Source organism: Rhinolophus sinicus, linkage group LG02 (genome assembly GCF_036562045.2).
Source record: "Rhinolophus sinicus isolate RSC01 linkage group LG02, ASM3656204v1, whole genome shotgun sequence".
Classification (NCBI taxonomy): Eukaryota; Metazoa; Chordata; class Mammalia; order Chiroptera; family Rhinolophidae; genus Rhinolophus; species Rhinolophus sinicus.
The window spans coordinates 50454129-50481332 of NC_133752.1; the positions used below are offsets into that span (position 1 = coordinate 50454129).

The 27204-nt window shown below is 40.2% G+C and overlaps 1 protein-coding gene and 1 long non-coding RNA gene across 7 annotated transcripts in view; one reads left to right on the top strand and one right to left on the bottom strand.

The window, feature by feature from the left end:
• LOC141569830 (uncharacterized) overlaps positions 1–23194 on the bottom strand; it is a 31538-nt gene extending 8344 nt beyond the window's left edge. For 3 of the 4 annotated variants that reach the window (XR_012493614.1, XR_012493626.1, XR_012493620.1), the window contains exons 1-2: positions 22514–23194; positions 14730–14908 (exon numbers count right to left, since the gene is read on the bottom strand). This is a non-coding gene — a long non-coding RNA (uncharacterized LOC141569830). The other variant, XR_012493629.1, reaches the window with a different exon arrangement.
• RASGEF1B (RasGEF domain family member 1B) overlaps positions 1–27204 on the top strand; it is a 531937-nt gene that overhangs the window by 173367 nt on the left and 331366 nt on the right. For all 3 annotated transcript variants that reach the window (XM_074324368.1, XM_074324372.1, XM_074324371.1), the window contains exon 3: positions 7708–7761. In XM_074324368.1, coding sequence (XP_074180469.1) covers positions 7708–7761 — 54 coding nt within the window. The remainder of the gene's footprint in view (positions 1–7707; positions 7762–27204) is intronic.

The following is a 27204-nucleotide window of genomic DNA, read 5'->3' on the forward strand; positions in this document are numbered from 1 at the left end:
TTTGGGGGAGTTTAACAAGACCCCCGTGATGCTCGTGCCTCTATCATTTGTGACCCACTGGTTTTGATAGTTATGCTCAAGTGGGTATGTGTCGCTCTGATTTTGCTGATGATTTTTTACCTGGCCTTCCTTTCAGACATGGAAGTGATTCTGAAAGACACAAATATGTGCACCTAAGATGGAGTTGTCACCACCATCATTCGTCGTCCCACAACATGCCTGCCAGATAGGTGTGCCATTTTCAGCATTGACATAGATCCTAGGTTTGCAGCTCTTTGAAGCATCACCACTGTTAAACACAAACTTGTTGGAGATTATGGTGGGAGTCCAGAGAGTGGGTTTTAAGGTGCTCCCTACGTAAGTGGGATAATAACAGTTGAAGGACATGACTGGTGAACAATCCAGTGAGATGCAGTAGAGCTGCACTGAACTTGATGTCTGTTCTGGCTACCTGATCATTAGGTGTTGTCTTTCCTCTAACAGTCTTTAGTTTTTGTTATGTGAACACCCACCTATTAAGGAATCTGAGGCTCACCCCATAGGTGCTCTGCCAGGTCTCAGGATAAGCCAGGAGCCCTGTTTCACACCCTGTCCTTGCTTGTCATGCCCTGGATTGCAGCTCCGCCATGGCTGTCATAACAGACAGGTGGATGGCAGTTACTTGGGGAAAGTGAAACCCAGAGCTGTAAATTTAATTAAGGTGGAAGACGGAAAGTGGTGGGAAAAACATTAGGGAAATCATGGTGCTGTCATGTTGATTTACAGCGCAGAGGCACATGGTAGGAGTTCAGTAAGTATTTATTAAATGAATGAATGAATGAATGAATGAATGAATGAATGAATGAGTGAATGAGGAATGAATTTTGTGTTTTGGGAGCTAACCTGCCTACTTTGCTTATGAGCATCAATCTTATCCCAAATGAACAGACATTATGCCTTGATTGAGTGCACTATTAGATATGTTTAGTTTTAAATGCAGACATAAATAGATTTGATCTTTCCATGGTTCAAATTTCCTCCCATCAGCTTTCCCTTAATTATCCACAAGTGTTCCAAACCTTCATTATCTAAATAGGATGCAGATGATGGTCATTAGTCTGGGATATAAATCCTGCTGGCACACTCAATGGCTTTTCACTAGGTTAATTGAAATTTTCAGTGTTCGTGGGCTACAAGAAAACACTATAATTTTATCATTTATTCAGGGGTATAATTTTTTTCTTGACCCGGTTATATTTTATAATTATGCAGTTTTAAAAAAATAAATATGAATTCCACACTTTGCCTGGAGGGATGCCACTCTTTCCAGGGTACCTATATCAATACGAATCTACTACATATGAAGACCAAATGGAAATTCATACTAGACATCCTAAAATTGGCTGACTAAAATGTCTAAGAAAGCATCCAAGTAGTATGCACTTTTGGGACCCATCGATTCTAGTGTAAGAGACTTCCAAATTGTTAGTAATATGAGTAGGTTCACTCCTGACATCTATCAATGCGTAAGAAATCATCCACTGTGTCTGTGGGGTGCAAATTGCAGGTATCAAATGAAAATGCTTTACGCAGGCATCATTCCTTTACATGGTTCTTAGCTTTCAACTGCATTCAACCATTTATCAAAACTAGCTGGCTACTGTTTGGTGGTATCTGGCTGAGAGTGAAACACACACATACACATACACACACACTGGAACAACTGGTGCTTGAAATAAAATTTTATAATATTACCATCTATCTCAGAGATTCAGTTTCTGCATTCCTTTTTATAACCCAATACTTAACTTAAGCAATTCTCTTCATTTGTACCCTGCTTTGTTCCAGTTTAATCAAGTAAGTGTCATATGTTTGCTGTTTTTAAAATATAAATCTTAGTTATAGACATTACATGGCAGAGATTGGCTCAATAGACATAGGGTGTATCTATTTCTGCTTCTTTTTTAAACCTAACTTAGTAGGAACAAAACAACATTGTAATAACTCTCAGAGGTAAACTCTCCCTTAAAAAGGAGTATAGAACATATGGAGTCTCTTTTCAGTGCACAATCACTTTGCAAAACACTCCCACCGGTGAGACTTGGGTAAGCATCTGCCCTTCCAGAACTTTCTTTCTGTAGACTGGACTGGATGAACCGTCAATTACTGACCCTCCATCTGGGTTCTCTGACCAAGGCCGTATCAGTGTCAGTTGTTATCCCACATCACTCTTCCTTCTGGGTTGCTTTGGCCTTTCTGCTCACTTGGAGTATTTCTACAAATGGTTGTTAGTATTAAATTAAGGGAAACATGTTTAAGCACCTGAGTCTTCTTTTTTGCCATTATTTAATGTAAAAACATCTTATAAGTTACAGTTTTGTGGATTGTCTGTAAAACTCTCTACCTCTGAAAATAATCAAGAGCTGACCACATCAGTCAGTCAAATTTTCTTTCTGCGTAGGATGGCGGGAAGAAGTAGGTGGTATACTCACTGGTTTTCCAAATGTGTACCTGATAAAATTAGGCCCATTTTCTTCAAATTAGCCAGGACTCTCATGACCTAAAAGGAAATGTATATAGGTTTCCTCCTTTCATAATGAAGTGCGATCCATCTTAAGCTCACAAGGAGGTCTATTAAGAAGCAATAAAAATTAAACACCCAGATTCCTGAGCAAGTGGTCCATTTGTTTATCTGTCCAACTACTCTATCATAAAGTCCAGCAAGATTTTAAGTTATAATAAGGGGTCCAGTTCAACTGGAGTAAACCAGCCACAGCCAGTATCTGCCCGTGACAAGGCTGTGTCAAAGTGAAGTATGTTGTAGTGGATGCAGTACTGCTCCACACAGATCTCCCTGTTGCTTGGCGTGCTACCTGCCAACCGCCCTCAGCTGTCAGCCCGCTCAGGAAGTTGCCTTTGGCTGAAAAGAGTCATCTTGCCAAGTGTCATGCCCACTCCCCAGGGCAGTCCTTCCTCTCACCCCAGCTTGGGACAAGTCTATCCCAGATTCAGATTTCCCTGTTTGGTTGGCTGAGAGCTTTGTTGAATTTGTACCATAGCCCAATTTCTTCTTTTGCTCAGACCTGCACCCTTCCCTTTCCTTCTACACTGGAGATCCCAAGAGCACTCCCTAACAAACCTCCTACCAGCCCATCTCCATCTCACAGTCTGCTTTATAGGGAGCCTAACCCTCAATCTGTGTCTTTGATCTATTCCCATCACCACCGAGTGTCCAGTAAACCTCATGGTGTAAATCTTCATTTCATTAAATCTGCTTTTAAAATTATTAAAAAACACACAAAAAATGTCTTCTTGTAGGAAAGGATTTGATAAACTCATTCCTTCTAAGGTGTAACAGACCAATGGATTATAATGCATGAAATTTCTAGTTTTCCTCGAGGGTTTGTCTATTATGTTTCAAAGCCTTATGCTAAAAACAGAGCTCTAATAAGTGAAATTTCAGGCATCAATACATAAGTGGATGACAGTGGAGCCTCACCTTTCTATATTCATTTTGAGAAACTGTGACAACTGTCCATGTGTAATACTGTTCAACTTGTGCTGGTCACCCTGGCAACAGGGTTAGAAGCCAGTGTTCTAAAAATGTCCTGTGCGTCATTGTGCTTGTGCTTCTGTGACAAATGGAGAATCCAACAACTTTGGTGGAGGGGCCTCATGAGGAGTTTCCTCTTTAGTAGAAAAATATTGATGCAACAATCAAGAAGGTCACAGCGTGGGTAAGTCATCGTCCTCTGAGTCTTTCATTTTCAGTAATTAAAGTGAACATGTTATGGAAGGTTTAGAAAGCCCACCCAAAGTCATTCACAATTGCTGCAATTAGAAAACTGGAATGCCAGTTAAAGTCTTTAGACAGGAACGAAATGAGACTGACCAAGCATGTAAGTAAAATCCCCTTAGAAAATGGCCAAATTACGGTTATGGACTCTCACTGACCCATGCCATGCCTCTTTTACACTCATTCGAGGTATGGAGATTTCACCGTACATTTGTTACTTGGCTCAAGTGGTTCCTTTCTGCAAATGTTACATTTAGAGCTAATAATCATATTAATTTTTTTTAGGGAGGACAATTTCACCCATCTCTGACTCTCATTTCTCCTTCAACATGTTTTCTCAGATTCCCTGTCGCTGTTCTTGAAGGTAGAACGATATTGTTTAATTTCAAAGACCATTTCCCCTGGGGCTATAGCCCAGTAATGTCTGACTTCTTAGACATGTTCCTTAATTTACTCTCCCCAGTGGTGTATCTTAAGCTTAGTTAAAAATGCAGTTAAAGTTTCTCAAGTTGCCCCCACACAGTCTTCAGTTGTCGGAATTTAGGTCCTCCCTGTATTTTCACGTCCATTTAGGACAGAGAATGGGACTTGAAATCATGGACAAGAAGAGAAATTCCACCATTAGACTTTGGTTTCCTGGAGAAAAATGTGTTGCATTAGACAGGGAATTAGGATCATTTCCATAACTAGCTCCTTTAGAGTTGAGACCACTTGTTCTCAACTGGGGGTGATTTTGCCTCCCCCCACCCCCAGGGATTTTTTGGCAATATCTGGAGACATTTTTGGTTGTCACAATTGACATGGGGAAGCGTATGATCTATTGGCATCTGGAGGGCAGAGACCAGGGATGCTGAGAACATCCTGAAGTGCACAGCACAATACACACAACCCCACAACAAAGAATTATCCAGTCCAGAATGTTCATAGACCTGACATTGATTTAGCCAAACCAGGTGGATAATGGAAAATAGACATATGCTAAATACAAAGAAAATGTATTTTACTACCATCCAGGATTCTTTTGTCTCACTCTCTTGGCTTTACTTTGTAATGCTGTTACATGTGAGGCTGCTTTTCCATCATCATGCTTCCAGAAGAGTGTTTTGAGATAAGAACTGCAGTTTTACATGGTGTCATTTTTTTTATTGCATTCATTCAATGCATATTCATTGGCTATCGTGTTTATCTCAGGCACGGGGCTAGGTACTGGGGCCAAGGCTTGTTGGGTGTTTACCTCCCTGGAGCAGAACTCTGAGAGTGAACATTGAGGAGGGCTATTTTATGCCATGATGCGCAGGTGGACAAATGTGTAAAGTGAAAGGTCATGAAGAAGGCATTTGATGCGAAGATTGCAGGTGGGGTGGTTCACTGTAGCATGTGAGAGCTGCCTGCTTCTTTGGTTTTTCTCTCTCTCCTACTGACCCAATGTTTGAACAACAAGCAAGAATATCTTTCTTTACATCTCCAAGGAATGAGAGAAACTAAGATACTCCTGGCAACCGCAAAGACAAGATGGCATGGACCTTCTAGGACTATACCTGGTCCTGTCAACAAGGGCAGATGTTTGTCAAGGTTGAAATTAGGTTGGTGGGATCGATTATGATAAAAATGAGTCACGTGCCCTCATTCTCTTTGTGTAAAGATGGCTGTTTGTTTATGGGAATCATTTTCTTCCTTTCCTTGAGAATTCTGCTGTGTCTGTTCTTATGAACTTCTTTTCCTTCTTTGTTTGAACTTTGCCTTTCCTCTTTTTTCCAACACCAAAATTCTTCCTTCCTTTCTCATTTTTTCTTTTTAATCCAAACATTCTGCATAACACGTATCCTTCTCTCATAAAAAAAAAATGAAAACACAAATAAAAATTTCCAGCAAACCAAATTTAAAGATCACACCCAACCTAAACTTTACACTTACTTTTTCTTCATTAAAGATGCTTTTTTTGGGATATGTATATCCACACCTGTGTTTTCTTTAATACTGAATATTATTTTGAGCCAGAAGGCCGGAATATGTGTTGGCTCAGATTCTTTTTTTTTTTTTTTTAACAGCTTGGTATTGTTTATTGATTAACAAATTTTATAGTGGAAAATTGCAACTAAGCTTTACAGTTACATAATTGTTTACTTTTATTCTCTTATAAAGATAGCAACAGGATCATTAACTCAACGGAATGATTGATAGGGAAAAAAATCTTAGTATTTATCCTATTTTGAAGAAATAGGCAATAGTTTTTTATAAAACACACATTGGCTCAGATTCTTAACTTTCTTGTCCCCAAACAAAACAAAAGTCTAGGTGAGGTGATAAATATTTTTATGATATATTAGGAGAGAGTGGGATAAAGTTTATGTGTATATATACACACGTACAAGGATATTTATTGCAGCATGGTTTGTAACAAAAAAACAAAACAAAAGAAAGCAAACAAAACCAACAAAAAAGAATCAAATCCTGGAAAGCACCAAATATCCATCAATAAAGGAAAGCATACATGAAGTATGGGATATCCATATTATGGAATGCTGTGCAGCTAAGAAGAATGAATCAATCTGTATGAACTGACCTGGAAGGATGTTGATAATATAGTCTTAGTAGAGTGGTATGATCTCAAGAAAGAAAGAAACTGTGTAATATAATACATATAATTAATATGTAATACATTTAATTACATATATATATATATATATATATATATATATTTCATAAAAATAGAGAAAACATAGAAGGATAAGTATAAATTATTACTGGTTACCTCAAGAGGGTAGGTTTAAATGGGGAATAACTCATTAAGAATATGTATTAGTTTTGTAATTAAAGAAAAAGAAAGGTTTACTGAAAAATATTTCAATACTACTGGAGGTGCCAAAAAAATGTATACAAGTGGACACTTTGGTCAACGTTGCTCCAGCAGTAGTTCCTCGCAATCAGAAGTATCTGGATGCTGATGGTAACCACTTTGAGCACCTCTTGTAATTGCAGAAGTCAAACCTGACTTGTATTCATCTTTTGTTATCAGCATATATTGAGTATTATAATTTTAATAGTTTTCTTAAAATGTATATGTATTTTTTTGGCACCCTCTGTATTTATGTGGCTGGCCATGGATAGTTCCATTGAACTCTTTATAGGATAATCCAAAAGAAACAAATTGCTTGTAAATTTCAGGTGGACTTACATGCCAGAATAACTTTTTAGCGGTGTATGAGGCCAACAAAACACACACACAAATATGTCAATCAGAGGGAGGCTGAGAAAGCTAAAGAAAGTAGAGATGAGGTGGCCAGCCCAGGTACTGCTGTTCAGACTCACAAACCTTTTGAATGGGGAGAAGCTCCACTACCTCACTCAGGCTCATAAAAAGGTGTCATTTGAAAGATTTTGGCGTTTCACATTTTGGACATATTTCTTCAAGATAAAGAGAGTACCATGTGTGATTGTCAAGGTGGGTTTTGGAGTCAGACTATTTGTCTTTGATTCCTGATCTAATTATTTCCACGGTATATGATCTTTGACAGTTAACCCAACTGTGCTATATCGTGTTTCCCTGAAAGTAAGACCGGGTCTTATATTTATTTTTGCTCCAAAAGACACATTAGGGCTTATGTTCAGGGGATGTCATCCTGAAAAATCATGCTAGGGCTTATTTTCCGGTTGGGTCTTTTTTTTCGGGGCAACATGGTAGTTACCTTCTTTGTGAAACGAAGATAAATAAATAAGTCTTTACCTCGCTGGATCATTGTTGACTCATATTAAATGTTCCAACTTGTGCTGGGTGGCAGTGGGAACAGTGAAGGGCAGACACTTTCTAAAATTCAGAGAAATCAGTGGGGTCACAAGAAGTGGTACCCACCTTGGATTGGAGATGCACAGGGCCAGGTCAATGTCATTACACTTTGGTGGTTCTAACGTGTATCTACCTTTCTGTTTTACAGACCACTGTTTTCAGCACATTGGCCAGTGAGAAGTCCTTTTCTGACTGCAAAAAGGTAAGTCAGCCTCTGAGAATTCCAGGCTGTTATTAGAGTAGTAAAAGCTTCAGTGTTGATGACATTCAATTGAAAAGCTGTGGCACCAATGAGAATGTTCTGATGGCATATTGTCACCCTCTTTTTTCAGAGATGGAAATTTGAATGGTTCTGTTTAAGGAGTGTTATCATTTGACAGCCTTTTTTATACAGAAGCTCTGGTTCCATATATTTCTATCTTGCTGTTTTATCTGACATTTTATTCTACAAGATGAGCCTCAAGGGAGTCCAAGGACAGCTGCACTGCAGGGATCTATAACTTTGTTTGCAAATTTAAATCTAATAAACTTAACACCCAATACAATATAAACATGATTTTGTATTATTTGGAAAGAAAACTGATCATCTAGCATAACAATATGGTTTGGATTCATCACAGTCAAGTTTGAGAAGCTGTCATGCTTTGCAGAAGGATTAGCCTCGCTAGCATCTGATGGAAGATGGCCCTGCAGTGGCTCACTTCTGAAGATTGCCTACTGTAGCAGCAGTAGTGTGTCAAATTCCTGGCCTTTACCATCCAGGGGGTACTTTCATTCACCTTTTTGATCTCAGGTTTAACTAGATCTCCTTCTTGAGGGGAAAGAAGTGATTTCACAACCCAAACAACTCAAATAAATTCTTTGACACTATCTATTGATATAGCAAACCAGGTGCGTAACGAGTTGACCAGTGCCTCATATATTAGTTACTTGGCTTTTCTTAGGATTTTATGTTATGACATTGTTTGCTATGCTGTTTCCGTTCCTGAATTTTCTTGAGAGAGAACTAGGTAGCAGGGATATTCATCTTGAAAGTGGTGTGAGGGCCCACTGTTCTAAGTGCCATCCATTTTATTATCTTGATAGTTTTATTTTTATTGCTTACTAAATCTCCATCTTGATTGAGTTCTGCTGTGTTTGTCTTGTTCTCGGCTCCCCTAGAGTGAGGACCATGTAGTGCCCTTAGAACGAAGGGACTTCACGGATTCTCTAGTCTCACCTTTCCCCAGAGTGGCACTGCCATTGGTATCATTTGTAGATGGACTTCTAGCCTTTCCCTGCGTATTTTATTGACAGGAGACTTAGAGCCTAAGTGTTCACTAGTGAAACAGTGTTAGAGTTCTTCATTTTACTGAGCCAGTATCTGTCTCCTTTTGATTTCTACCTATTTATTTAAGTATGAAGTCAGTTAAATATGTTCTTCTGAAACTTCTCCCCACTCCACCACTAAGCTAATGATTTTCCTTCTTAACAGGACATTGATATGGTTGATTTCCCAAAGCATGGACTGTTAGGCACTGGCTGTGTGGTTTCGAAACGTGGCTCTGCCACTTACTACTTACGTGACTTTTGTCATCTGTAAAATTAGGATAGTAATTTTACTTACCTCATATGGTGGATGAGTTAATGTACTTAAAGTCTTAGAACAATGCCCAACACAGTGAGTGCTATGCTAACTATTATCATTGTTATTGCTTCTAGACCAAGTTATCTTTTTTTCCCCACAGTCTTTATTACCAAAGTCAAGAATTATGTATCATTCTCCACGTTTTCCACTTGGCAAAAGCTCTGTGGGACTTTTTCCTCGTCATTCAACAAACTTTGTCTACATACTTGACATATACCAGGCACAGTACAAAGCATGGGCTATGATGAAAGCTGTAGACTTTCTTGAGTATAGTGCTAATATTCTAATATTCTAGTAAGATGGCATCAGTTTCTATTCATAAGCCATAACCTTCTGTTGGCCATGTGAAGTCTAAAGTCCTTTTACATGCCCTTTAGACATTTTTGCATGAGTTGCTGTTAAAACATGATCCACTTTTCAATTTATGTAAATAACTCTTTGAGTATGAATGTAGGCCATTATGTTTATTTTTATTCATTTAAAATTTTTGATGAATCAAGGTAATTTATAAACCCTGTTGTATCATCCAGTGTATTTACTACCTCTCTCAGTTGTATGTCATGTACAAATTAGAGCAGCATAGTCAGTCTCCATGACTTCACTTCCATGCATCCATTCATCCCCCCAGTCAGTTAACAAATGTTCACTGAGTACCTGCTATGTGACATATAAAATCAGCAGCGTGTGGTAATAGTTTGGATATATGGGAGAGGAAGGAATTAAGGATGATGCCCTGGAATATCATGGTGAACAAATCACGTATCGTCGTACCCTCATAGAACTTACAGTCGTTAAACATGTAAATTCTGATGAATGATATTCTGATTGTGATAGCAAAATTGTAATGAATAATACGATAGTTTTAAGTTGGGAGTTTATGAGACCATATCCTAGGAGACTCTCACCTAATCTATAGTTCATGGAAAACTTCCCTGAAGAAGTGACCTCCTGCATATACCCAAGGAATGAATAGGATTGGGCCAAGGTGGAGATGGTGGAGGCAGAAAAACAGCAAGTGTGAAAGTCTGGAGGTGAGAGGTGGAGAACTATAAAATGTTCAGAATGTCTGGAAATTAATTTGAAATAGAGAACGGCGAACAGCGAGGCTAAAGGAAGCCTGATCGTGGAGGGCCTTTTAAAACCACATTAAAAGTTTAGATTTATTGTAAAAGTAACATGAAATTTTTAAAGGACTTTGAATTTAGGAAGGTAGGTGTGTGTGACATGGTATGATTTTCATTTTATGATTACTTGGCTACTGGAGGACAGAAGAAGCAAGATTTTAAATATGAAGTCTAGGTGTAAGGCTATAATCTGGGTGAGAGATGGTAGTGGCCAGGATAATAATGGCAATGAGAGCAATTGATATTTAGGTGAGAAAATCAATAGCATCTATGGTAATAGTTTGGATATATGGGAGAGGAAGTAGCTAAGGATGATTCCCTGATTTCTGACAAGGGCCACCAACAGTGCTATTTTCTGAGATAAACAGGTTTAGGGAGGAAGTTGATGAGTTTAGACTGATACATGTCCAATTTGTGGTGTCCGTAAAACCTCCTAGTAAGGATGGCCAGCAGGCATCTGAGCATGTAGATTTATAGTTCAGGAAAGCTGTCGGGGCTGGAGATATGAATATAGGAGGAATATGCATATAGAGAGTGACTGAAAGAGTAGGAATGGATGAGATCACGCAGGGACAGTGTGTAGAATGAAGAAGAGGAGGGTTTGTAAGAATCCTGAGGAGCACTGATCGATAAGGGCTGGGTAAAGGCTATGAACCTGTGATAGAAAGTGGGAAGATAGAGCCACAGAGGTTGGAAGAAATCAGAAGAATGTGATGTCACAGAAGTGAAGTCAATAAAAAATAGTCAGTAGTATCAAAACTGTTGCTGAGACGTTAAGTAAAATAAGGATTGAAGTACATCCATGGGGTTTATCAATATCGTAGGTCATTGTTGGCTTTAGTGAGATCAAAGTGATGGGTGCAGAAGCCAGACTGCAGTGGTTTTAGGATTGAGTGAGGAAGGAAACAGAAATGGTAGAATAGAGTCTTCTTTAAAGTAATTTGTTTCAAAAGGAAGGAAACAGATGAGTATCTGGAAGGGGGTGAGGGGATTGAGGAAGGGTCCTTAGGATGGGATAGATTTGAGCACGTTTGTTTAAATGCTGTTAGAAATAAGACAATAGAAAGGGAGGGGGTAAGGATCCAAGAAAAGAGAGGGGACAATCCCTTGAGTGAAGTCCTTAAGAAGTCTTTAAGAAGATTGAAGACTTTGGATTAACCTGAGATGGAGAGATACATCTTGCTCAATAATAGAAGGGAAGGAAGAAAGGATAGAATTCATATGGGAAAGAGTGGTGGAAGCAGGGAGCCAGAACCGGGCCATGCCATTAGATAACTTTGGTCAACTCATCCACCTTCCCTTTTTTAAAATTTTTTTTCTTTTTTTTGTGTTGGGGATGTGGGGTGATTATTCAACTAACTCTGAGTCCACACACTATACTATTTCAACAGTATTTATTTACAGATACTCCCCCACAATATTTTGTATGTGTAGGTCCACACATATGATCAGCAACCTCTGGGCAGTCTCTCCTGTTCATCCTCAAATTTGTGTCCCAAGTAATGAAGTCTCTTCTGAGCTCTAAGTCCGTGATGCTGACTGACTAGAGGTCTTTTCCACCTTGGTGTCTCACAGACCATCTCTAAAAGTGAACAGACCTTTTTCACATATTCTCTCCTATCTTGAACTTTTTTTCCTTATGTTCACCACCTCAGTTAATGGCTTCATCATTCTAAGCTAGTAATCTCAGTGTCATCCTTGATTTCCCCCTTTCCTTTACGTTCTACATCCAGCTAGCTATCAAATCCTATAAATTCCGTTTTGAAATGCCCCTAGAATCTGTCCATCATGTCTTTCCTTCCATCCTTATCCCTCCTTTGGAAGGTTGTAGCAACTCTTTCCTTGTTCTTTCCTCATACCAAGTTTTCCCTTCTCCACTCTATTTTCCAAAACACTATTAGAGTTACTTTCCAGAAAACGAACAACAGACATCTGTTCCTGTCAGACCCTTGCTTAATAACATCTAAGGGATTTCAGTTTTATTCAGACTTGACCCCAAACGCCTCTATATAACTTGAGAAGTCATCCTTGTTATCTCCTTCCTCATCTCCTGGCATTCTGCTAGGTGCTGGAGTCTGGAGACCTTGAGCAGACTGCTCCTGAATGCGAAACTCTTTGATAACTTTGTGCCTGTGTACAAACTGTTTCCTCTTCCTAGAGTGCTCTTCTCCCCCTCCTGTTGGCTTGGGAAACTTCCCCTTCCATGGAGAAACCCCTTCCAAAGGAAGAGACATTGTCACTTCCTTTTCAAAGACTTCCTTGGTTTCTCCAGGAAGGATGAATGGTTTTACCTCCTGGGTTCATTACATGTCGTACTCCAAGTGTAACACCTAACAGCAACCACACAACTCATCAAATGTTGACAATGTTCTCAGCCCTGTGAGAAGGGCTTTACATAGATTATTTCCTTCCATTTTTATAACAGCTCCACAGGTAGGTAACATTATTACCACCATTTACAGATAAATCATTAAAGCACTTGCTTGAGGACACTCCAGCAGTAGGTGTTTGAGCCTGGATGTGACTCCAGGCAGTCGCCACCAGTACCACGGCTTTTAGGGTTTTGCCGTCTCCTTCTGACGTTAGATTTGGATACTTATGGGTTCAGCTTCCCCCTAAACTGGAAGCTCTTGGAGGGGAGGAACAATGACTGATTCTGTCAGGAATAGTAAAACAATATGCCTCAGTTAGTGAGAACTCAATAAAGGTTTATTTAATAAATGGATTTGCTGCATACATGATTGTTCATTAGTATAATATCATTATGGCACACTTTTGTTCTAAAAAACGGCTTTTTTCCTTTTCATAGGAGTTGAGAAAAGAATATTTATATTCAGGTTTTATTTATGAAGGTAAATTTCTACACTACATTAAGGTGTTAATGGCTAGTGGGGGTTGGGGAGGGGAGCAATTGAAGTGTTTAGCCAAATGTGCAAATATCCTAAGGCCTACTTCCTAAGTACCACCTTATGCAGGTGTCAGAACCCCTGTTCTTATTTTCAGCCAGCAACCAGTTCACTCCTTAATTTGGAAAACCTAAAAACATCTAGAGGATGTACCTGAATTCATTCATGATTATTTATTGAGTGACTCCTATGGCAAGGCAGTTGTTATTGTTAATATGTTACAGACGACGAAAAGCGAGTATGCCCAGGCATGAAATGACTTACTCTAGGACACACAATCAGCTCAAGGCAGACTCATAGGGGATAGGCCCATTGCACATCTTTTGATTTTCTTCCTCTGTAACCTCTCCAGTCCGCACTATTTAAGTAGAGTTGACACGTGGGGGATGTGTATTGGGTGGATGAGCAGCAGAGAATGAGCCTCAGTCATGCTCTGTGACGTTTCCTACCACCTATTTTATGTCCTTTGATATTTATATCTTTGTGTCTTGATACTTTCCCATCTCTCAGTGCGAGATATTTGGACTCTGGTATGTTGGCTCAGCACTTTGTGTAGGGACAGTCTGACACAGCATATTGAACTTCCAGCATTTTAATTTGAAGGTAATGTGCAAAACAGATATATCCTCATCTCTTCCCCAAGGCTCCTTGCTCTGACCCTGACTCCCACCCCTGGGGCACAGGTCAGAGATGGGCTGGGGCTGATGGACAGGTGAGGGTGATGGATGGAGTGAGGGTCAGGGATAAGTTGAATCCCAGGGATGGGTTAAAAGTTAGCTATTTCTGTTTCACAAATTACTTGGAAATGAAAAACAGTGGTTTTCCAGTTTGCCATCAAAATGCCCTGCTTCATCCTGCTGTAACTTCCATGTACATATGGTCACCTAGAGCCCCATTTGAAATCCTTGTCTGTCATAGAAACAGGTTTCTCAGATTGGAGAGATTATTTAAAAAATTCAACTACCGTTTTGATGGTTTATTGTACCTTGGTTTGGTGGGGTGACAGCTCTGTTTTCCTCTCTTTATTTCTCTCTCTATTCTCTCACCTTGGACTTCTGATATCTTAACCCATGTAAATGACAACTTTTAAAAATGAGGGTATTTAGGAAATATATCCCTATTATCTAAAAAGTACTGGTTTTAGAATATGTAGGAACCTAAAAGAGATCCACTGATGGTAGCTGTAATTTCTGGGATTTTTTTTTGTGTGTGTGGCCATGTTGACTTCTGTCTCTTCCATCTAACCGTTGGCTTTGACTTGGTCCTCTCTACCGTTACCAGTGATGTATGAGTGTACAGAGCATGTGCTTGTGTCGTCTCAGCCCACTTGATGGCATTTTATTTTTTAATAGACATAAGTGATGCTTCACTCACATAGACAAGGTCATTTTCCTTCAGGAAAGGGTGATTAAGAATATAGAATATAATGGGCTTCTGGAAGAGTCAAGTTTTTCATCAGTATTGGGTAAACACAGCCAGAGAGAGTATATCAGCGGTTAAGATATTTACTCACATTTGGTTCCTCAGCCTTTTGAAACTATGTCATATCTGGCTTCCTCTTTTAAAGACCAAGACTTCATGTCTCCATGGCGTTCATTGACCTCCACGCAGCTGGCTGGGCAAATTCCCATGACTCTCAGCCTCTTGGCAGAATTTTCAGGCTGGTAGGTCACGGTGGCTTCTTCCCATGCCCTGAGAAAGGGCAAAAAGTCCAAATCAACCCAGTCAGCATTGAGGAAATTCCTCAGTTCCCCCTAGAAGGACAGAATGCCATGTTCCGGAGCAGTCACAGTAAGGAGTATCATTTCAAGTAAATTTTAATGCTGTTTACTTTTTAAGCAGATTTTTTGGAAGCTATGAAAGTTCATTTTTGGCAGAGTGCTGTTTTTGCTGACTTGCTGTAGGGCTCTTTGGGGATAAAGGAGGATATATACACATTTGAAAATTTTATCCTGTTTCCATACGTGCCAACACAGGCCACTGATTTATGGAAAGGAAAGTTGTATCTCTTTCAATGGAGGGGACGCCCTGTATTCCTCCCTCCCTCCTCCTCTCAGTCCCCCAGCAAAGCTCTTAACACTCACTTGCAACATTAGGGATAAGGAGAGATGGTTCTGGATCCCACACACTCTCCTTTTAGCTCTTATTGCCCAGTTTTGGGTTTTATTGTTGCAGTTTCCAATCCCACTCTCCTGAGAGGCAGTGTGGGTAAGAGCACAGGCTCTGGAGACCAATTTCTGGGACTGGAGTCCCAGCTCCACCGCCCATGAGCTCTACAACTTTGCCCAAGTTTCTCAGCCTCTCTATGCCTCACTTGTCTCCTGTAAAATGAGACAAATAATGGTGTCAGGCTGTAGAATTGTTGTGAGGATTGCACAGGTGGATCTATGTAAAGTTCTTAGAACAATGTCTCAGTAAGAGATGTTCATTCTTATTCCACCCCTGTGTTTGTAGAGAATAATTTGGGCCTTGGTGCTGTGAGTCCCACTTTACCTCTTTGCTCTAAAAGAGGAACAATATCAAGGAAAGCACATCAGTTGACTTGGGCTAACGTCAGCATTTAGAAAAAAGCAATCTGCAGTTGCATAGGAGAAGTACCCTTGTATAGGTCTCTAATTCTTAGTAATTCTAAATCTTAATAATTAGAATGCACTCAAGTTCAATATTGTTATAGGGTCTAGCTCCGTAGGAGCAAAGCATTTCTTCATAAATGAAACCTAAAACCTTCCTAATAGTATAATAAACATTTCTGTATCCCTAGCATCTGACACAATTTTAAGCTCATAGTGGACATTTAATGATGCTTGTTAATTCATAAGCTTGGCATAATATTAATCCTCCAAAAGTTTCCAGAAGAAGGCTTGAGGTAGAAAAGAAAGGAAGAGCGAGAGTCTACCCTTGGTATGTTTTGTTATGCCAATGCCTAGAACATTCCCAGGTAGGGAAAAATAACTTATTACAGGCTTAGAGGTACAGAATAAAATGTAAAATATACCTGTCCCTCAAATAAATATATATTCATTGCCTTTTCTAAATGTGAATATGAGCCCCGTTTGACCGTTAGCATGATCACTATTGGGGGAAGTATCCCTTATAATTGTGATTTGGGCCAGATGAAGTGAGTACTGTGGGTCGAATGAGTTTGTGGCTTTTCTCTTCCTTGAAAGGAGGCATCTCAATGGATGGGTTGGTGAATACAAAGTGCTATGGAAATGTGGACTTCCTTGCTTTCAGTGCAGTGGCTGTAAAAATAATTAAATAGAGTGAATATTGGTGATTCCTCCACAATGTTATTGTGTTATATCCCTAGTCTGGGAATTCTTTTATTCTTTGACTTGTGATTTTGAGGTTTTCAAAGGGAAAGACACAGACACCCAAGGTCAAACCAAGTAGTCATAGTTTACAGGATTAAAATTGGTTGTGGCAAAGAGTCTCTAGACCAGGAGAAATGTATTTCCTGGTTTTGTGTCTCTCCTACCCCAAGTAAGAATCAAAGAATACATTATAATTATTTTGTTGTTGTTGAGGTATAATTTACAGCAAGTAAAATGTCTTAATTTTATAGTAGTGATAAACATTTTTAAAATCTAGTAACAGAATCCCATCAGTAGCATTACCTCATGCCTTTTGGAGAGTATTTTCATGAATTGGGCCTCACTGATAACTACACCACTGCCAATGCTAGAACACCCATTCTTCTCTCCAGCAGCTGCTATAGTTGTCACTGTCACTTCAGAATAAACAGCACATTTAGATCCATAGATTGCATAAGAAGGTCATTGCCTGCTGAAGTAACACTGCTAATACGGAGGAAGGTAGTTAAGGGCAAATGTCATGAAATACGTTGCTTTAATCCCCTTTGAGCTCTAATTACCCCAGCTGCGTCTGCATGAAAACAAGTTTCTAGAAGATGACCTTCGTAGTCTGTGGTTCAGGCATAACCGCCCATGTAATGCACATTGTAGGATATATTTGAAACAGTAATAATTAGCAGCAGCCCCCCACAAATGCACACATGTACACCTGAAAAAAAAAGAAGCTACTTTGAGCTGCAAATAAAGCATGGATTTTTGTCACAGCAATTCTAGACTGCCAAAATAGTTTAATGGAGTAGCAGAAATAAAGGGACGTTGACAAATATTGCAAATTATACATGCAAAGGGACATTTAAGAATCATACTATATATACTTTTTCTTTCTTTTTTTGTGTGGGTAAATGCCACACACTGTACTCTGTTCAGCTATATAATTACTACCTTGATTTCACTATTTTTTTTCAAGTACTAAAGATATTATCGTGAACTTTTGGCTGTAAATTGTGTTTGCCTTGTGATTCTAGAGCATTTTCTTCTTGGCTCTTATGTTACTGAGTTTCAAGGGCACCGTGGCCACTTTTTCTCCCTTTGTAACCCATTTTCCTTTCAGATTTTCCAGTCTTAACGTAATCAAGGCTGGACTATAGTTATTTAAACATAGACTGTTGTGTTCATGCGTACATAAGTACACATTTAATTTTGCATAATGTGTTCTGAAAGATGAGCTTTCAGAGATAGTTATCTTGTTTTCTTAGTCTACAGAGAAGTGTGCTGGATGTGAAAAGAAGCAGAAAAAAAATTAAAAGATTAATCAATAGGAAGAATGGAGAAGAGTTCCTGTAATTTGGATCTCTGTAGTGGCGTACAACTTTTTATAAAATTGGAGTCCTCAGAATACTTAATTTGCCTCAATTAAGAGTGAGTACTCTTGTTATTGTTGCTCAGAATGGGGCCAAGTCACTCTACAATTGAGCTAATTGCAACCTCTGATTTAGCAGCTTAACTCTGCTTTTCCTTTGTTTTCATAAATGATCCTCACAAGCTAAATAATCCCTCCCCTCTCTTCTCCCATATGGATTGCTTTTCTTTATTATTTTAATTCTACACTCTGATGCTGGCTATAATCTTCTGAAATCATTGCTTAGGCCAAGCACTAAATAAGGCAGCTGTGGAAATGGTGAGGGTAGGGAAGTCAGTCAGGGAGCCAGTGTGGTCCAGAATCAGCTTTGCGGCACTGCTCCAAGAATTTTACATGCCTCCCCCCATTCAGTCCTCACCACAATCCTATGGGTTGTTTTCAAAAACAAAATTCAACTGAGTAAAATTTAAAGCTCATTCTAGCTTTATTTAACCATTCATGAATCAGACAGCATCTCTTCTAGCAAAGAGAAAGGAGTTTCGGAGGGCTGGACAAAATGAAAGCCTCTTATAGGCAGAAGGGGGTGGGAAAAAGGAAGTTGATAGCAGAGTGGATTGTTTCAGGCAAGGTCACCTTCCTATGGGGGACAGAAGGAGTCTGTCGGGCAGATTACCTCACTAGTGCTGACCGTGTAATTCCAGATTCCAGGTTATGCATTACTGGGAGAGGCTGAAACTGCAATTAGGTTAGATATTAAGTCTTGTTTTGCTGACATGGGGCTTAGCAGAAGGGACTCCGTTTTGGGTCTGTGGTCTCTTTTTTAGTAGTCGATACCACTATTTGTCTCATTTTACGCAGGAGACAAGTGAGGCACAGAGAGGCTGAGTAACTTGGGCAAAGTTGTGTAGAGCTCATGGGCGGTGAAGCTGGGACTCCAGCCCTAGAAATTGGTCTCCAGAGCCCGTGCTCTTTCCTCCTGCACCTCACTGCCTCACAGGCGAGTGGGATTGGAAATTGCAATGATAAAACCCCAAACTGGTCAGTAAGAGCTGAAAGGAGAGTCTTTGGAATCCAGAACTACCTATCCTCATCCTAATCGTTACAGAGGAGTGCTAAGAGCTCTTTCTTTGCTGGGCGAGTGAGAGGAGGTGGGGGGACGGGAAGGCGGCACCTCCTTTCCTCGGTTCAGTAAGGATTCGACTATATCATCTTATCAACACTTTCTCAGGGACGCCCCTATTTAAAATTGCAATCTGCTCCTGCCCCAAGCACCTCCAAACTGCCTATTTTTTCACCTCACATTCTATGATACTATATAATTTATTTTATGTATTATTATCTCTTTTTTTATTTGCATCTCAATAACTTTCCATACATTTCTTTTCCTTTTCACTTCCTTCTACTTTCTGTTTTCTTCATTTCTCTATTTAGTTTTCTCTCCCTTCATTCCTCCATTTCCTCCTTCCCTTCATTCCTTCTTTCCTTGACCTAATATATCAGATAACAAAGGTCGTAAGTTACTAATGTAAGTTGTTTCCATCGTCCACCCTACTCCCCACAGGCACATCGAATTTATTCAAATCTTTACCCTGACTGAGAAGGTAGTTTTGACTCACTTAGACCCGATTAATTAATTACTTAATACATATTCAAAGTCTCCCATGATTATTCGGATGATAAAAGACAAATGAATCCCTGTCGTAAATGAGCTCATGGTTTAGTGGTGGTGGGGAAGCAATATTATACTTGAATAAATCACAACAGGGTAAGTTCTATAGTAATTGCATAAACAAAATGCTTTGAGAGCAGAGAAAAGGCTGTAAATAACCATCCCTGGGAGAGCCACTAACCCAGTGTACCCTTCCCATTCTAAACTCTTACCAGGGCCGTGTCTAAATGGACCTCTGGGTTCTCTCACTTGATGGCCAGAGTTATTTACCTCCTGAATTAGGGGCTGGAGGATGGTCTTCTCAAAGATGTACCTGCCCCATGAAAATGAGTGGGGTAACCCTCCCACGTTGCTAACACTTTAAATATTGCCATGGGAGACCGTGTGCTCTGTCCTGTTCTGAGTTTGAGCCTAAGTTGAATGATATTTAAAACCACAGACCGTGCAAGCTTGCGGAACTGCCTACATATGTTGAAATAAAGAATGGTGCTGCTGCTGTGGAATTGCAACATAAGCAAAGAACCCTGTAAATGACTCAGTGGGAGTTTTCCCCAAGAGAAGTATAAAGAAAAGAGTGCACTGTTTTTTGGCAAAGGAAACTGGCACTTAACATGATTATTGCCACTCCAGGCACTTGGTTTTTCCCGCTGGGGAGATCAAACGTGATAAAAGCAGAGCTGCTCTTCCAAAGCTGAACCTTCATGAGCTCCAGTCTCCAACTGAAATGTCAAAATGGCCAATATTCTTGGCAAGAAGAGCCCTTTAATTAATTAGATACTTGAGCTGGCAGCTTGCCACAAAAGCACCTGAGTATGGTTGGCTGTGCAAGCAGAGGGCCACTGCAGGTGACTTGCTGCCCTCCCCCCAGAAGCCTGCCACAAGTGTCCACCTGTCTCTGTGGGAAAGACGGGTGCCATGTCCTCCCAATGAGGGGTCTGTTTCCACTTTGCGTTCCTTAAAGAGCGGTTCCCAGCAAAGTCTTTCCTCTCAAGGAGTTCTAGAGGTGGGACAAAGACGAAAAGGAAAGAGCTGTTTCCTATTTCTGTTTGGAGAGCCTTGAAAGTTGGCATCTGGAGCAGAAGATGTCTAATGAGAGGTCGCACTTCTGGCTGAATCAGAGCTTGTCATCTTGCATTAGCTCTGGAAATCCCAAGCTTATTCAAGTAGGAAGAAGTCTTGAGGCTCCCTGGTGTCATCAAGGTGATCTGGTATAGTTTTGAAGGCCATCCCCCTGTTATCTCTTAAGGGGATTTGGGACTCCGTTGTCAAAAGCAGCGTTGCCAGGTGTCTCAGAGGAAGCATCCTGGCTGCTTGCAAATGTTTGCATGCCCTTGATGTGCTTCCATGCAGCACCTTCTGCTCATGTGCTACAAGGGATGGGATGCCCTTTGGAAGACTTGTTTTGGTTAATTTAGAAAGGACAGATGTACTGGAGGTGAGCTGTGCTCACCTTTCCTTGCAGAACTGTGCTGAGGGAGAAGTCATATGACTGTAATGAAGACCTCGGATTGTGCCACTTATGGTCCTGATTTACCCAGGGCTTCTGGCTTCCTTCTTCTGGTTTTAGTCCGGGGCCCTCATAATCTTGCTGTGGGAAATGTGTTGTATGCCTTTTTCCTCTCTGCTCCTCCTAGCTCTCTAAAGTATTTCTAAAAATCTTTTAAGCCTCTAAAGAATGCAATAATGTACGTTCACACATCAAATGGAGTTATTTATTTACTGGTAAATGTAGGTGGGGTAATATGTAGAATAATAGCATCAGGAAATATAATTTGCAATTTATATGTAACTGCTAAATGACTCTGGAGCCAAACTGCCCAAATTGAAATGCTATTTCCAGCATTCATTAGCCCTGTGATACTTACCAAGTTACTAAGCCTCTCTGTGACTCCATTTCTCCTTTTCTTTTTCGGCAGTCGTTTGTACTTTAATAATTTAGAAAGGTCTGTATCTTTCATTGTAATCAAAAGTCAATAACAAACTTGCAGACTGTGCTCAAGAACAGCTCAAAAAGCATTTTATACCATATATTACTATTATAAGTCAGACTGAAATCCAGTGTTTACATGTGCTTTGTTTTCAAACTAGAAAATACAAAAATATGAATTACAATTAAAATATTGTGTTACTCAGTACCTCAGCAAATTGTTTTCTTCTGAGGGAGAAAATAAAATCTGGCGATACGTGGGTTTTGTGTTTGTTTTCCTTATGATCTCTTTTTAAAATCAACATTTTTGTCTACTTTAGTGTTGCTATTAAAGTAATACTAAAGTCGACAAAAATGTTGATTACTATTAAAGTAATACGAAACTAATACTACTAAAGTATTAGCATAGTACACTATACTGCAGTGGTACTACTTTAAATTTAGACATGGGAGTGACCAACTAAGGATATGGTTATTAAAGCCTTAAAAGTAAATGTAAACCCTTAGACAGACTGTAAAGAGCAAGGTAAGAAATGAAGTGAAAGGCGAAAATTGGGGGAACACTACAATTTTGGGGTCAAACAAAACAAAAGGCAGAAGAGAAGAGAGGTAATGAGCCAGGAGAGAGGGCCAGAGCATTTGAAGATGTTGAGAAAAAAGGAATCAATTGTTGCAGGAATGTCTTGGAGATGGAGAGGAAAGGGAGACAGGGGATACGTACAGAAAATAACCTCCACTGGAAGGAGAAACACCTCACCTGCACAGAGAACATTTCACTATGAATGGATTTGGATGCGGCATTTCTTCATTTTTCAAATGGCGATAATAACAGTGATGACATTAAACTCACAGTCCAGGACCTTATGGGAGTCTTGATGTCTTTTTTGGATGTTGCTTCTCTTAATCTACTGACAGATCTACACACCCCCTCTATGACAAATTATCTACCCCCACACATGCAACAGAAAGTGCTGAAACAGAAATAAGATAACCACAGTAATTCCTCCATCAGAAAGAGGAAACTTACACTCACAACAGCCGTTGCTTGTGCGATCCTCACATCCGTGCAGGCCGCATACCCTGGGGAAGGCCTCCCCTCTGTTTCCAGGAGATAATTTCCCAGGCTCGGCCTCTCCCTTTGAGAGGGTTTTCTTTAACTGTTATTCTCGTTGGCCGCAAGTGAAGATGTCATTACAGAATGTGCCCTCCTTGGAGAAGGAGCTGCTTTCTTAGCCTACTACAGCCACAGCCCCTTTTAGTCCCAGGCTCTTTAACTGGCTCAAAAACTTACTTGGCTTCTTATTTGATTCCGTCAGTTTCGTGTGCTAATAGGCAGGCCTATAATTATTTAATTAAAAAAAATACATCCACCCTGCTTCTTTTCTTTTTATTGAAGTATGACTTACATATAGAAAATGCACATATTTTAAGTACACCAGCTTAGTTCATCTGGTTGATTCCCATGTGTCCACCATTCATATAGGACTTTCCAGCACCCTAGTCGACTCTTTCATGCCCCCCACTAGGACCTCTGTCACCATAGGTAAGTTTTGCCTGTTATTGAACTTTACATAAATGGAATCATGCAGTATTTACTCTTTTGTTTCTGGTTTCTTTTGTCCTACATTGTATCTGTGAGAGTCATCTCTGGTATTGCATAGAGCAGCCGCTGTTTTCCTTTCCAATGCCATTTAATGTTGTATTGCAAGAACCCACCACAACTTATTAATCCATTCAACTGTTGGTGCACTTTTTAGTTGCTGCCTCTTTTAGGCTGTTGTGAATAAAAGTACCATGATTATTCCTGTATGTGTTTTGTTTGGTGTCCACAAGCACTCTTTCACCTGGGCGCACACACAGGGGTAGAATTTCTGGGCCATGGGACATGCATATTTATGCTTGGCTTTAGTAGAGACTTCCTAATCTTTTCCTAAGTGGTATACCGCTTCTTTCCGTAGTTTGTAAGAGATAAGTTATTCTAATCTAAAGCTCTGTGAGGTTGCAAGCTCTATATCACTTATAAGGTTTGCCCCATCCTCCAGTGTTGTTCACAGAAGTGGGTTGAGGAATCTTTTTGACCACATGAGCTGCTTTAAATCCTTCTGTGCCTCTTCCATTCAGGGGATGGAAAGGCAGAGTCTGCTTAGGGTCCCATGAAGTGTGTTGGTTCCTGGTCCTCTTTCTTAGGGTCTCGATTGAGCTGCCTCTCCTCAAGGGCCATCATCCACCTCTTGGACTGGCGCCTTCCCTCAAGCCCAGAAGGACCACCAGCTCTCCTTGCACACCCTAAACATCGTCAGTGAGATCCTGGGAGTCTCTCTTCTACCTGAACAGTGATTCTAGAATTTCCATAAGAACACTGTTTACAGATCAGCGGTCCCTTTGTTCAGAGACCCCATGGGGGAGGAGGGACACCATGTTCTCTCATCCTTGGAGCTTGTTTCCTGTTGGGATGTAGAGGAACCAGCAGCACTGACTTTGTGCCCAGGAAGCAACTAGAACCTCACCTCATCCTTCTCATCTATTCAGTGTTTCCTCCCCCAGGAAATACTGCCTAGAGTGACTGTCAGAGCACTTCATTCACCCTCCAGTTTACTCTCATGAAGCACTGGATTGACTGAATTTAGCTCCAAGGTCAGAGTCTGAGAAATCCTGGCTAGGATTCTGGCCTTGGCTTGTGCTCAGGGTTTGGGAGTCCTGGGGAGGGAACTGGATGAGGGAAGGAGCAGACTGTGCTTGGTGGACTTTAGTCTACCTGGGGCTTTAAAAATTGTTGCTTCAGTTTTGTGTGATATGATTGGGTTTAACTGACTTAAAGGCAGAAAGAGTAGACAAAAAGAGGAAAGTCAGAACCCAGAATCTTCATGCTCAAGCTGGATTACATTTATTCCTTTCACTCACTATCCTTTTATTTCAGTTGAATTCTTCCTATTAAAACATTAAAACCATCAACTATAGAATTATTTGCTTTATCCATTACCTTTTGCCTGAATGTCCCAGGTCTTACCAGGCTATGAGTACAAATGTCAACCTTGAACACTATACTTTTCCAGCTCCTGGCACCCACCTGCTGACATAGACAACTCAATTCTTGGCTAAGTTTCTCTCACCATGTGTTCCTGGAAGTTCCTAAGAGTTTTTCTCATGAACTTCTCAGGTTTCCTAATGGAAGTCTGCTAAGTACAATCACCTGAGGGAAGCTTGTGACTGCCTTCCTGGCTGTCAATCTGGTGGGTATGTGGGCACCACTGCTGTATACCTCTGCTCCATACCCTGTAGGGGGGCTGCTATGCTTCAGTGATGAAATGGGAGAACGCCCCTCTCCCCAGTTCTTGCAAAGGACTTGGGCCCTTAGGCTTCAAAACAACATTGCTTGTTCTCAGAGTTTCACAAAGTCTTTCCTGAACCAATACCTTAAGGTTCTGGTGTTACCACCCTCCCCACGGGGCTCAAGACCTGTTCCTAACTCTAAGAGGAAAGGTACACGCCACAGTATTCCCCATCCATTATGCTCATCTGCCTCCTCCTCGTCTGTATCTTCCCTTTCTTCTTGCTTGCACCAAAATGTCTGCCCTCTCTTTTATCCAGCAATAGCCCCTGAATGTCTTTGTCTGAAAACATATGTGCTCAGATGGTTGCCAACCCAGCTGCATATACAGAGAACCTTAGAATCCCAGTCTAGATAGCTAGGATGTTCTGATAATCTAGTTTTTCAAGCTGGTGAGTAGCCCAAAGTCTATGCTCCCATGACTTCTAGTTCTAGAAAAGCATGAAGGTTAATTAAGCAAAATATTAGTCTCTTTGTTTCTGCAGACACCAATCAGTTGCTAGAGGAAATCCATGTTTATGTTTCTAATGCTCCTTATCTCTGTGACGTGCATTTCAGTGGTGTCTAGATTTAGAGGATTGAGAGAGCCACAGTGTCTGTAGATTCTTATCTTGACCTCCATTCATAAATAAAGGAAGCTAAACCACTTATTGAACAACCCCTTCAACATCCGTAGAACCACACTTGCTACCTCAGCATTTTAAACGTTGTCTTTTGTCTGTAAACTCTTTCTAGTAGGATCAGTGAACACCTGGTAAAGTCATAACCTGGTCAGGAAAACCTGCCAGTTTGGTTTCAACTTAATGTTATTTTATTGCCATTTCTAATTGTGAAGTAAAAAAAAAAAAAAAAAAAAAAATATTTTACATGAAGGAATAGGCATAATTCCAGGAATAAAGGAAAACTGAAATTAGATTGATTTTATGTATGCTCTTGGAGGATAATAGTGATTGATTCAGGGGAGATTATGTTGGAGTTAGCATGATGTAGTGAAAAGATGTAGATCTTAGATCTGGTTTCATCATGGATTTGTGTGGTTTGAGGGCAATATCTTAATTTCAGCATCTATTTCCTCATTTTAAAAATGGTTCCAGTAGCATTTAGGCCCAATATACAAAGTGTCTGTAAGGATGAACTATATACCTCCTGGAATGGCACGAACATGGATCCCTTGTGTGAGGGTGGAGAAGAGGAGAAAAAGGAGGGGAACAGAAAGAAGACCATCTTTGCTGTCTGTAAGGTCCAAGGGAGAACAGGAGGGGAAGGTTTTAAAAATTGTGCAGTTTTTATGAAGGGAAGAAGAGAGAGAAAGATCCAGTTAGGGGAAAGTTTGTTATGATGTTTCAAGCCTCACTAATGAGAGAAGCTGGGGCAGTGCCACTCTTTATGAATCTAACTGTGGTGAGCCCTGTATACTTTTGGCTTCTCAAGGGCAGGGACCACTATGTATCATTTCTGTCATCCTAGTACATCCAGATCAGTTGCTGGAACAGAGCAGTTTTCAATAAATGACTGTTGAATGATGAATAAATGAATGAAGGGATCCAGGGTACAAGTCAACTACGTGAGGACACAAAGCCATCTCCAGATAAATGTGTTGCATGAATGAGTAAGTGACAACTCATATGTGACAATTGTGCACTCAGGTTAATTTGAAGGCTGTGAAGGATACAAATGGGTGAGTACCGAACAGTTCAAGTGCAACCCCCAGTGAAACAGCGGGACATTTAAAGAACATTTTTAATCCCTGCTGCTGCTGCTGTTAGGGCTAGTTTAGGAATTTATTCATATGATAGAGGAAGTGGCCATGTAAACACAGTTTGGGGACTTCCAAGTGATAAAGGAATCTCTTTTGTACTTTGATTCTAAAGATTTGCCTTCCAAAAAACGAGGGCCATTTGTAAAACCTTTATCACCAAAGTGATCTGCAAAACATGCACTGGAAAGTAGCAGCAGGCGAATTTGTACGATGTTTCCCCGAAAATAAGACCTAGCCAGACAATCAGCTCTAATGTGTCTTTTGGAGCAAAAATTAATATAAGACCCAGTCTTATTTTACCATAATATAAGACTGGGTGTTATCTAACATAATATAAGACCGGGTCTTATATTAATTTTTGCTCCAAAAGACACATTAGAGCTGATTGTCCAGCTAGGTCTTATTTTCAGGGAAACAGTAGATACACGCAGAGCTATGTTAAGAAAGTACTGAAAAGTCTGACCTTGAGGCATTTGCCACAAATTTAGACTTTAAAGAACTGTGAACCCACCAGGGCCTCCTTCATACACTGTCAATGCTCTCTTTACATTTGTTGCATGAATGAAGGAGTCAAGGGAAGTTGGATCAGAACTTCTAGCACCTTCTGTTCTTCTCTGTAGCTTACCAAAAC